Genomic DNA, 13,330 nt, shown 5'->3' with positions numbered 1-13,330 from the left:
ATAATGCCCTTTTCACAAAATGTCAAATAAGTCTCTGATGTCCCCAGAGTGTGTGTGAAGGGTTAGCAAAAACGCACCATTTTGTGTCTGGCCCTTTAAATGCAAATGAGCTGCTGCTCCCGGCACAGAGGGCGGAGCTACAAGAGCTCCTGTGTACTAGCAGCTCCGATTACCTCACGCAGACACACTAAAATGACAGAAACTGTTCTGCCTTTTATGTTTAAACGGAGACAAAGATGGAGAGACTCAAGAAGAAGTGACAACACGTAGAATGCAACAGGACGTCTCTGAATGGTTAGTTGATGAACTTATGTTGCTGATGTGGAGTTAACTATCTTCAATTAGCATATTCTCTCATGATAATCCATAAATGGCTCGTAAATGAACTGTTGTGAGATGCACACAGAGTGACTTTCCATTGCACGTGAAAAGATGGATGCTAAAGTTTGAGCTGACTCACAAATGTGCTCGACTACAACAACTCTTCCTCTTCTCAACATAGACTGCGTGTTCAGGGGGCGGGGTTTATGTAAATTCTAGGGTTTGTGATGTCACTAACCCAGGAGGAATGTGGTGTAGTCTCTACCAGCCGTTTGTTGTAGTCCTTAAAAAGTGATTTCTGTAAAAGCAAATCTCTCCCTTTGCTCTGAACTTTGAGTGTTGTAACTTTGCAGATGTTGTTTATGCTCAAACAGCAACATTACACACTAACTAAAGTTAGGAAAGTCCAATCATAATCAACCACCCCTTTAAAACCAGATGTGATTGTTGCAAATTGTATTTTGTGTGTTTAAAAGTTTTGTACTATATAAGTTTCTTTAGATGTTTGCTTGATGGTTTGAATATTTTGCTTCTTACATTTGACGTCTGTCAGCTTATTACAGCATATAATGTTCCTCATTATTCACGGAACAGTAGAGAGTGTGTAGAGTGTGTGTGTAGAGTGTGTGTAGAGTGTGTGTGTAGAGAGTGTGTAGAGTGTGTGTGTAGAGAGTGTGTAGAGTGTGTGTAGAAAGTGTGTAGAGTGTGTGTGTGTGTGTGTGTGTGTGTGTGTGTGTGTGTGTGTGTGTAGAGTGTGTGTGTGTGTGTGTAGAGTGTGTGTAGAGTGTGTGTAGAGTGTGTGTAGAGTGTGTGTAGAGAGTGTGTAGAGTGTGTGTGTAGAGTGTGTGTAGAGAGTGTGTAGAGTGTGTGTAGAGAGTGTGTAGAGTGTGTGTGTGTGTGTGTAGAGTGTGTGTAGAGTGTGTGTAGAGTGTGTGTAGAGTGTGTGTAGAGAGTGTGTAGAGTGTGTGTGTAGAGTGTGTGTAGAGAGTGTGTAGAGTGTGTGTAGAGAGTGTGTGTAGAGTGTGTGTGTAGAGAGTGTGTAGAGTGTGTGTGTAGAGTGTGTGTAGAGAGTGTGTAGAGTGTGTGTAGAGAGTGTGTGTAGAGAGTGTGTAGAGTGTGTGTGTAGAGTGTGTGTAGAGTGTGTGTAGAGAGTGTGTAGAGTGTGTGTAGAGAGTGTGTGTAGAGAGTGTGTAGAGTGTGTGTGTAGAGTGTGTAGAGTGTGTGTAGAGAGTGTGTAGAGTGTGTGTAGAGTGTGTGTAGAGAGTGTGTGTAGAGAGTGTGTAGAGTGTGTGTAGAGAGTGTGTGTAGAGAGTGTGTAGAGTGTGTGTAGAGAGTGTGTGTAGAGAGTGTGTAGAGTGTGTGTAGAGAGTGTGTGTAGAGAGTGTGTAGAGTGTGTGTGTAGAGTGTGTAGAGTGTGTGTAGAGAGTGTGTAGAGTGTGTGTAGAGTGTGTGTAGAGAGTGTGTGTAGAGAGTGTGTAGAGTGTGTGTAGAGAGTGTGTGTAGAGAGTGTGTAGAGTGTGTGTGTAGAGTGTGTAGAGTGTGTGTGTAGAGTGTGTGTAGAGTGTGTGTGTAGAGTGTGTGTGTAGAGAGTGTGTGTAGAGTGTGTGTAGAGTGTGTGTGTAGAGTGTGTGTAGAGTGTGTGTGTAGAGTGTGTGTGTAGAGTGTGTGTGTAGAGTGTGTGTAGAGTGTGTGTAGAGTGTGTGTGTAGAGTGTGTGTGTAGAGTGTGTGTAGAGTGTGTGTGTAGAGTGTGTGTGTAGAGTGTGTGTAGTGTGTGTGTAGAGAATGTGTTCAGATTCAGTGAGGAGGAAGTTCAGCTCAGCTCTTATCAGTGTTTTCAACATAACACTCGACTTCAGGTGTGAAATAACAGATGAGACAGAGATATGTGTGTGTGTGTGTGTGTGTGTGTGTGTGTGTGTGTGTGTGTGTGTGTGTGTGTCTGTGTGTGTCTCTCTCTCTCTGTGTGTGTGTGTGTGTGTGTGTGTGTGTGTGTGTGTGTGTGTGTGTGTGTGTGTGAGTTAGTGAGCGTGTCTGTGTGTGTCTCTCTCTCTCTGTGTGTGTGTCTGTGTGTCTCTCTCTCTCTCTGTGTGTGTGTGTGTGTGTGTGTGTGAGAGAGAGAGAGTGTGTTTCTGAGAGTCAGTGATAATGAGAAACTCTTCTTATTCACAGAAAACATAAACACCACAGTTGACAGAATTACAGCTGATCACATCACTCTTATATCATGCTGATGATGCTGATATTTTGCTGATGCTGATGCTTAACACACACACACACACACACACACACACACACACACACACACACACACACACACACACACACACACACAAATCTATTAACACTTTTAATGATCATGTATTTGTTGTTTGTGTTGCTCCTAACTCTGGAACCGGAAAATATCGTTTTTCGAAAATAATTTTTTTGACGATTAATAGTTCTTAAAGGGATAGTTCACTTTGAAATTAAATGTTGGTATGTTTTAGCTTACCTCAAGGGCATCCAAGATGTAGGTGTCTTTGTTTCCGCAGTAGTTTCAATTTTGATATTTTTAGGTCAAACCGTTCTTGTCTCGCGTAGTCTGCGCACACGACACACACCAGGATGCGCCCGCGCCCTCAGATCACTTGGATGTGGCTGTGTTATAAGAGGTAAAAACGATATAAATACTGTTCGTTTTCTCACACAAACCGCTCGTTTCGTGTCTTAGGCCATCAATGTGTACTTACGATGGGGAATTGTTTTAATTTGGACTCTGTGCATGCTCTTTGAGATAGTGACCATAGACCTGCATTATATGACTGACGCTCTTTGAGACAGTGACCATAGACCTGCATTATACGACTGACAGACAAGAATGGTTTGACCTATAAATATCACAATTGAAACTACTGCGGAAACAAAGACACCTACATCTTGGATGCCCTTGAGGTAAGCTAAAACATACCAACATTTAATTTCAAAGTGAACTATCCCTTTAATAATAATTACTTAATAAGTATTTTACTGTAATTACATTATCTTAATAGTGAAGAATTGTTTACTAAAGATCATAGACTGAGTTGTACAGAAGACTTGTGTAAACTCTGTCTGACGCTTGTGTTCTCAGGCACCATTCGCAGTCTCAATGGCACATGGGTCACATGGACAGAGGACAATTATAATCCAGGATCAAGTTATAGTTATAGTTATAGTTATAGATGCAGATACAAGCCTGAGTTCTCCTCTGATCAGATCAGCTTCGCTGGCCTACAACAGGTGAACATATGACCACACACACATACACACACACACTTCATATCAGCATCGGGAAGATGCCAGAGATTAAAGAAAACAATGATTCATGGTACTACTGTATATTCGTTAGACAAATTCAATGAAATTTTTTTTAATATATATATATATATATATATATATATATATATATATAAAAAAGATATTTTACTGAAAAACAAAACGCTAAAACGCTGACATTACACTTAAAACAAGAACATATATCTGCCATGACACAATTAGTTTGTCTCAAAGGACCAGAAAACAGACTGAAGACGAGAGCATCATTTCAGTTTTAGTTTAGAGCTTTATTACAGTAAACACCCATGAAGCAAATACTACACCATCACAGAGGCACTGAGAGATTGTGTGTCCTAATCTCACTCTCTTCTTGATTGACAGCTGTGGTTCAGTTTCACTGTGTCAAATGTGTCCGTTTGTCCTTCAACCAACTATGCCTTCGATGCCTATAACCTTCCACCACCAAATCCTGGAACAGGCAGCACTTATATAAAGAGATTCGAAGAAGGTGAGTTTTATCTCTTACAGCCACTCATTTCATCTTCTCTGTTCTATGTGGTGTGATGTTTGATTATTTCCTCTCCATCTTATTATAATTATACATTAAAACTGTAAACTACGAGCCACTGCCCACTGTTATGAATTTGAGGATGAACCCAAGCGCAGACACACAGCTTATTTATGGACAAAAAACAGGGAAAAGAAAACCCACGAGGGGGCAAAACAAGGACAGGACAAGGAGTGACTAAACTAGACTATTATTTGACAGATAACTAGACGATAAACAAACAGCAAATACAGAATCAGAACTTTCCCTAGACAATACTCTTGACAGGATACTCACAAGGTTTCACAATGTATAATAAGGTATGATAATGAACCGGCACAGGACAGCAAACACAAGGGGATTAAATAGGAGACTAATGATAACATAACAGGTGACACAGGTAAAGCAATAATGACAAAACGAGGATAACAAGGGGCGGGGCAAGGGAACGAGACAACACAAGCACACAGCCCAAACACAAGGCCATGTGCTTGCACACAAAACACGGGTCTGTCATGATCCTGCCTCAAGACTAAAGAAAATCAAGGACACGAGGGCAGAATCATGACACCCACTATGTTCCACATTTAATTTTGAGATCTACTTCAGCTGAAATATACAGATGAGGCCGGTGCTCAGACGTGCAAAACCTGTGATGTTTAAGACGGCATCAAGTCCAGACAGCAACATAGTGTCGGCCCAGATCCGGCCCACATCCGGGCCGTGTGGAATCCATGTGTACCGGATGTGGGCCGGATCTGGGTCAACACTATGTTGCTGTCTGGGTATGAGCTGTGTTTGAAATCATCCTCAGTCAGAATTCCCTTTATTAATGCCATTAAGTCCATTACACGAGAAAGGACCAAATGGAATTGCTCAATGTGGGATTAAATCATTATATTTTAACTTTATAATTACTTCGACGTGGGTGAAATGACCAGGATCCTTCCCACTATATGAGCCATATTCAGTCACAGTAAGGAACGGCATCATGTTAATTCTGCCTGAAACCAGAGAAGCTACTATTGGAATTTAAAGCCATACCATATATTCCTCAACATTGTCACTTAGATGACTTTTAAATTTAAATTCAATAAAAAGTATTCACAATAAACTCACATCAGACTCTGTGAAATTGTGTGTAACCAAATCAATGATAATTAGAATAGGTTTTTAGAATTGGAGCATTTTCTGAGGGCATTTAAAGAAGGCGTTTGATACTGTGAAACATTAGGGTGCTCCTTTCAAAGCTCACACTTGTGAGTGTCAACTGTTACAGTATGCATTCATATTTATTAAACAGGAAGCAAAGTTTATGTTTCGGTAATCGTGTTAAATTGGAGTTCCTCAAGGTTCAGTTTTGGGCCCTATTCTGTTCCATTTATATATTCATGATTTTCGGTCTTTTCAGTTAGAGCCAATCATTATTGAAAAACGTCTCGAGTTACGACTGTAACCCTTGTTCCCTGAGAAGGAAATTTGACATTTTGGGGAATGCCCCCAGCGCAGCGCCTCTGAAGCATGAGTGAAACTAAGCCAATCGTGAGTGCCGTTGCATCATGACGTAACATCTGACGGCACACATGGAAGCTGCAAAGGGACGCCGGCACACAACAGAGTTAGCTTCTGTGATGAAGCAAGTCGCTCCCAGGCAGAGGAAGGCGTGGTGAAGGGACGCAGTGTCTCGTTCCCTTCTCAGGGAACAAGGGTTATAGTCGTAATCCGAGAGGTTCCCTTTCGAGGGAACTCGCACTGTGTCGATACAACACTTTGGGGAACGAGTACCCACTATGCCACAACGAGCCCTGCCTGCGCACAGGTACACTTAGGACGAGAGCACTAGAGTGCCTGGCGTAGAAGGAATGTCCAGACTGTAGAATATGATGAAAGTATGAGGGGTGGCCCATCCTGCTGCATCGCACACTTATTGGATCGGGGCCCTGAAAGGAGGGCTCTAGAGGACGCCATGCCTCTGGTTGAATGAGCCCTGACGGTCAAAGGTGAAGTCAAGCTGCGCAGCTGATAGGCCATAGAGATAGCCTGAACGATCCAGTTACTGATGGTCCGTTTGGATGCAGGAAGCCGCTTCCTGGGCGACCCGAAACGCACCAGCAACTGGTGTGACTCCGCCATCGAGAAGACCTCTGGACATAAAACTTGAGAGCTCTGACAGGGCAGAGCCAATAAAGTCTTTCTTCATCTGCCGTCACGTGAGGTGGAGGATGAAATGCCTGCAGAACCATAGGCCGTGCCACATTAGAGGCACTTTAGGCACATAGCCCGGCCTGGGATGCAAGATAGCCTTAATATCGCCTGGAGCAAACTCCAGGCACGGGTGAGATATAGAGAGTGCCTGAAGATATCCTACTCTCCACTTTATTATTAATGGCTAATAAAAAAAGCTACCTTGAGGGAAAGGTTCTTGGCCTCAGCCGACTCCAGAGGTTTGAAGGGGGCCTCGACCAGCCCTTCGAGAACCACTGCCAGGTCCCATGTGGGAACTCTGGTCTGAGTCGCAGGTCTCATCCTCCAGGCCCCACGGAGGAGCCGTACGACCAGCTGATGTCTCTCCAGAGGCCCATCACCCAGAGGAGCGTGGAAAGCCGCAATGGCAGCCACATACACCTTGAGTTAACTGGGTCCACTTCACGCTCTCGACACCAAACGATGAAAACATTCCATTTTAGGCCGTACAATTTCCTTGTGGAGGGAGCTCTAGAGCTGAGTATGGTCTCGACTACTCCTGCTGACAGGCCAGCCTCTCGGTACTGTGCCCCCTCAGGGGCCAGACCCACAGTTTCCACAGCTCTGGCCGAGGGTGAATATTGAGCCCTCTGCTTGCGTCAGGAGGTCCCTCCCTAGGAGCGATATTATGTCTGAGAACCATACTCGGGCTGGCCACAACGGGGCTACCAGGAGTAGACTGACTCACCACCTTGGGGTGAAGTCTCCATTCCCCGGGCCTCAGCCCCTGCCTTGACAGGGTGTCTGCTCCCTGATTCTGATCCCCTGGGATGTATGTTGTTCTGAGAGACAACAGTCTCCCCTGGGACCACAGGAGGATCTGATGCACCAGTCTGCATAGAGGGCGCGACCTCAGACCCCCCTGGTGATTTATATAGTCCACCACTAATAATAAATAATAATTTGTTACATTTATATAGTGCTTTTTCTGAGACCTCAAAGCGCTTTACATAGATGGGGGAATCTCCTCAACCACCACCAATGTGCAGCATCCACTTGGATGATGCGACGGCAGCCATATTGCGCCAGAACGCCCACCACACACCAGCTCACTGGTGGAGAGGAGACAGTGATGAAGCCAATCAGTATATGGGGATGATTAGGAGGCCATGATGGACAGGGGCCAAGGGGCAAATTTGGCCAGGATGCCGGGGTTACACCCCTACTCTTTTTCCGAAGGACATCCTGGGATTTTTAATGACCACAGAGAGTCAGGACCTCGGTTTAACGTCTCATCCGAAGGACGGTGCTCTTTGACAGTATAGTGTCCCCGTCACTACACTGGGGCATTAGGACCCACACAGACCACAGGGTGAGCACCCCCTGCTGGCCTCACTAACACCTCTTCCAGCAGCAACCTGGTTTTTCTCAGGAGGTCTCCCATCCAGGTACTGACCAGGCTCAGCCCTGCTTAGCTTCAGTGGGCAACCAGTCTTGGGCTACAGGGTGATATGGCTGCTGACATGTTGTCTTACCTCACAAGGACGTGGTGACCTTTGAGGTCTGGCAGGAAACTCCTCAGAGCTCGGAACACTGCCAGCATTTCCAGGCAATTTATGTGCCAGGAGGAATGATGGTCCTGCCATTACCTGTCCATTACTGCGCCCCAGCCCGTGAGGGAGGCGTCTGTCGAAACAGCTTTCCGGCGACATGGCGCTCCCAGCACGGGGCCTTGGGACAGAAACCAAGCTTTTTTCCACATAGATAGGGAACGAAGGCATCTGTGTGTAACCCTGATCATGTGAAATGGGTTCCCCCTCGGGGAAAACCACCACTGCAGGGGCCTCATGTGCAACAGGCCGAATTGAATGTTGGACGCTGCTGCCATGAGCCCTAACACTCTCTGAAAATGTTTTACAGTGATGGCTTGGCCTAGCTTTATCCTGGTCACCGTGGCCAGGATGGATTCGATCCATGTAGGAGACAATTGTGCCCGCATCGTGACCGAATCCCACACCACTCCCAGGAACGTGGTTCTTTGGGCTGGTGCCAACACACTTTTCTTTGTGTTGCGTCTCAACCCCAAGCTCTGGATGTGGGTAAGGATGACATCTCAATCCCGAGATGCCAGGCCTGGTATGCCTGCAGTACTGCCATTGTGTGCAGACTGGCACCAGCCCGACCCACAGCCATGTAAGCCCTGCCCACCAAAGAAGATGTATCACGGCAGGGTTTGGTGGGCAGCTCCGGGGTTTTCAGGGATAACGCAACATTGGGGAAAGATAGCTGGCCAGAGGCTCTTCCACCCGAGGCATTATCCCATAGCCACTCTCTCTCACCCCAGCAATATTACTGTAGTCTAATACAAGGGATTGGCCAGATGAGAAGAGTGTGGCTTTTTCCATGATTTACACAACTCTTTGTGCAAATCTAGAAAAAAAATGGCAAAACCCAGCAATGAGGTTGTTCTCTGCTTTTCACGTGGCCAGCTGATATTTAATCTGTCCACGGCACGAGAAACAACCTCAACCAGCTCCTCATATCCAGGGACATGGAGTGGCGAGTCATCTCCAAAATCCCCGCCCTCGATGCTGAGCACATCCACTTCTTTGGAAGTAGACAGCTCAAACATTGGGTTCTCTGCTCGTGAGGAAGAAGCAGCTGAGCGGGAGAACATCGGAACTGGCAGAGAATTCCTGAGAAAGTGCCTCAGCAGTCTTAGGATACCCTGTCAAATCCATTTGCGAACTCCATGATGAGCGCTGCCAAAGATCTTGTCAAAGATGGCCAAGCGGGAGCGTGGTAATTTTTCACAATCCTCACAAGTGGCTCCCTCGAGAGTTCAGTGCGAGTTTCCTCGGAAGGCAACTATTGCAATACTTTACCAATTGAGTTAAGAGAGAGTACAAATTATTGAAATATAATTAAAGATAGCTAAAAGCAAATCAAACTTGTAATATCATGTGTATATAAATCATCTTATCTTTGATACCGCCATTATTATCTTTAGCAGTGTTTATGTATTTATTTGTTGATCAGGTTTTCAAATCTGTGTTTAAAAAAAAAAAAAGATGTTTCACTGCTCTATGAAGCCCCTCCTCTGAAAAGCACACTGTGCTCTGATTGGTCGGCTGGAGCTGTGTGTTGTGATTGGTCAAACACTTTGAGCGTGTTTGGGAAATGTCCCGCCCCTTTATTTTGCGTATGAATTATTTAAATGAGGAATATTGTGACATGTTCGTTCCCAGAAGAAACTCAAGACTACAATGGACTCGTTTCAGGGGGTTCAGAAACACTGACACTGATATAAAGAATAACTGGAGCTTTTTCATGATCACACAGCAACATTACACACTAAACACAGACGAGCATGGAGAAAAGCAGAATAGGTCCTCTTTAATAGAACAAAACCAACCTCTTAATAGAACAAATCGAAATGTGTGACCAAGTCACTGTGTCACTGACATATGTGCCAGACAACACTATAAATATTGCTTGATAAACTGAAGCACCAAGAGGAAACGCGAGGAGAACATGCAAGATTAAATAAGTGCTCTAAACTAGATCATCTTCACTGTGGTTTCAGACACAGCTCTGTTATCAAGATATGGCTCGGGTCTCTCTTTTATGTACATCTGTGGGATTTTCCACTTGTTTTATCCATGTATCCGTGTATATTAACGAGGACTATTCAGATGCCGTTCGGAAAAAACGCAAAGAACTCATCCCAGCTATGAAGGCCGCAAGAGAGCGAGGGGAGATAGCATTCTTACGATACGACAAACTTATCATTCAGCCTACCTCCCAAAGACAGAGGACGGACTGAAAAGACTAAAGAAGTGAGTCAGTAATTCAATGTTGACTACTTGGGTACCCATTGTCAATAACAATGAAAAATTCTGAAGAAAATATAAAAGGTGGGAGTAATGTAGATGTTGAGTATAATTGTTCTGATCGGGTTTTCAATCCATACCAGCTAAATGAATTTAAGTACATGGATAATATTGATTCATGTGACCCAGATACGCATTTTTACTTAAATTATGCACACAATAAATCTCGTTCCTGTAATTATTATAGTGAAAATGAGTTCAGCAGTTTATCTGGTAATTTCACAAGTAAGTCTGAAATTTTTTCTACATTTCACCTTAATATACGTAGTTTACCTAAAAATAATGATCAGTTAATTCATTTTTTGTCTGTTTTAAATCACACATTTTCTGTTATTGCTTTATCAGAAACATGGGTCAAGGATGATATAATAGATTTTTACAACATGTCTCAATATAATTCTGTTCATTCATGTAGAAAGGAAAAGGTGGGAGGTGGAGTTGTTATTTTTGTGCACAGTGATTTTCAGTTTATATTAAGGAAGGATCTTACGCTAAACTCTGACGAAAGTAATGTCGAATCTGTGTTCTTGGAAATACTCTCTTGCTCTCAGTTTGGCGGAAGAAATGTTATTATTGGATGTATATACCGCCCACCTGACAGTAATGTTAATTGTTTCAATGTTGCACTTTCTGCTGCTTTGGATGTTATTAATGATGAAGGTAAACTATGTTTTCTACTTGGTGATTTTAATATCAATCTTTTTCAAAGTGAAAGCCATGCTTCAACAGCTGATTTTTTAAATGTATTGTTTTCATCCTATTTTCATCCTCTTATATGTAAACCAACCAGGGTGACAAACAAAACTGCCACCCTGATTGATAATATTTTTTACAAACTCTTTTGATTACGAATCTAATTCAGGAATATTGTGTACGGACATTTCAGACCACTTCCCCATATTTAATTTGAATTTAGGAATTAGTGGTAGCTCAAGAATGTCTGCAGATAAACCAAGCTATCGAAAATTTAGTGAAATGAATATAGATCGTTTTAAATCCATGATTGAGCACACAACATGGGATGACATTTATATTCAACATGATGCTGAATTGGCTTACCAGTTATTTTTTCAAACATTTAATTCTATATTTCATGAGTGTTTTCCGCTAGTTAAGTATAAAGGCAAGTCAAACAAAACTAAACCATGGTTCTCTTCAGGATTATTGAAGTCCTCAATAAAGAAAAACAAATTATATAGAAAATTTCTTAAAAATCCAACTCCATATAACTGTGATACATACAAACAATATAAAAATAAATTTACTCACCTACTTCGTATAGCTAAGAAAAATTATTATTCATATCAACTTAAAGAGTCTGCTAGTAATATAAAATCTACATGGAATATCATTAACGAATTACTTAATAAAAAAAAAGGCTCTGTTAAAATTCCAACTAATTTTACTAAAGATGGTATTTCTTTTGTCAACCCTTTTGATATAGCAAATGGATTTAATGATTACTTTGCTAATGTTGGTAGGCATCTTGCTGAAAAAATCGTTTATACAGATGGTTGTCCAACCGACCCAATTATAGGTTGCTTTCCTGCAATAGGTCATTTTGATCCTCCGACATCTAGAGAAGTGTTTGATATTATAAAAAACCTGAATGACACTGCAGCAGGTCATGATGAAATTAAAGCAAAACTTTTTAAAAAAGTGGCATTAACAATTAGTGAACCATTAACTCATGTACTTATGCTTTCTCTAAAAAGTGGGGTAGTCCCAAAAGATTTGAAGATTGGAAAGGTTATACCTTTATTTAAGGCAGGGGATCCTAGCCTTTTCAATAATTATAGGCCGATCTCCATTTTACCTTGCTTCTCTAAAGTTTTGGAAAAGCTGGTATATGTAAGAATGCTAAAACATCTGAATAGCAATGAGATCCTATATAAACATCAATATGGATTTCGACAACAACACTCAACATATATGGCTCTGTTACAACTCATAGACAAAATTTCTGTAGCTCTGGATAACAACATGTTTGCAGTTGGTATATTTTTAGACTTGTCAAAGGCTTTTGATACAGTGGATTATGAAATTCTGATTTCCAAACTTTACCGTTATGGGTTTCGGGATGTTGTACTCAAATGGCTTAAGGATTATTTGATTAATAGAGAGCAATATGTATTTATAAATGGCAGTACCTCCAGGAGAATTAAGTTATGTTGTGGTGTACCTCAGGGATCTATTCTTGGGCCACTCCTGTTTCTCATTTATATAAATGACCTAGCTTGGATGTGTGAATCTGCATTGCCCATTCTATTTGCAGATGATACTACTGTTGTTATATCACATGCAAACTTTGATTCCTTGATGAATGAAGCTAATGATGTTCTACTGTATATCGCAAAGTGGTTTCAGATGAACAAACTTTCATTAAATATAGAAAAATCTAATTATATAGTTTTCAGGAATAAAAATAAAAGGTATTTAAAAGAAGATGCTAAATTATTTATTAATAACGTTGAAATCAACCAAGTTACAGTAATAAAATTTTTAGGGGTATTATTAGATGAAAAACTTTCATGGAAAAACCACATTGATTATGTGTGCGTAAAAATCATGAAGTCACTTGGCATCATAAGAAAAGTTTGTTCATTGGTAAATCAATCCTGTCTTTTAACTCTTTATTATAGTCTATTATATCCTTACATCTCTTACTGTAACATTGTTTGGGCCAGTAATTACCCTTCTTCTCTTCAAAAAATCCTTTTGATCCAAAAAAAGTTTGTTAGATTGGCAACAGCATCAAATTGGTGTGAACCATCGGCTCCTCTGTTTAAGCAATTAAATATTTTATCTATTTTCAGCATAAATATCTATCAAACATGTATCTTTATGTATAAATATATGGCTCAAAATCAAAGCCTCCCAAAAGTGTTTAAAAATTATTTTTTAATTAACTATGATGTGCATTCATATTCAACACGACAAGCAATGAATGTTCACCTTCCCTATTATCATACAACTCTTGGTCAATTTTTCTTAAAATATAGAGGACCGTCACTTTGGAATACTATTCCCGGTTTTATTAAAACCAGCTCATCATTGTCAGTATTTAAGTCAAGAATGAAAAGACACTTG

The 13,330-nt window shown here is 41.7% G+C and overlaps 1 protein-coding gene across 2 annotated transcripts in view; it reads left to right on the top strand.

Moving 5' to 3' along the window:
- The window catches only part of il17rb (interleukin 17 receptor B), a 28,652-nt gene that overhangs the window by 1,797 nt on the left and 13,525 nt on the right, over nt 1–13,330 (top strand). For both annotated transcript variants that reach the window (XM_079897549.1, XM_079897550.1), the window contains exons 4-5: nt 3,432–3,580; nt 3,998–4,124. In XM_079897549.1, coding sequence (XP_079753675.1) covers nt 3,432–3,580; nt 3,998–4,124 — 276 coding nt within the window. The remainder of the gene's footprint in view (nt 1–3,431; nt 3,581–3,997; nt 4,125–13,330) is intronic.

Source organism: Squalius cephalus (genome assembly GCF_949319135.1).
Source record: "Squalius cephalus genome assembly, chromosome: 16".
NCBI lineage: Eukaryota > Metazoa > Chordata > Actinopteri > Cypriniformes > Leuciscidae > Squalius > Squalius cephalus.
Note: the sequence above shows the minus strand (reverse complement) of the source record. Positions and strands in the feature narration are given on the sequence as shown.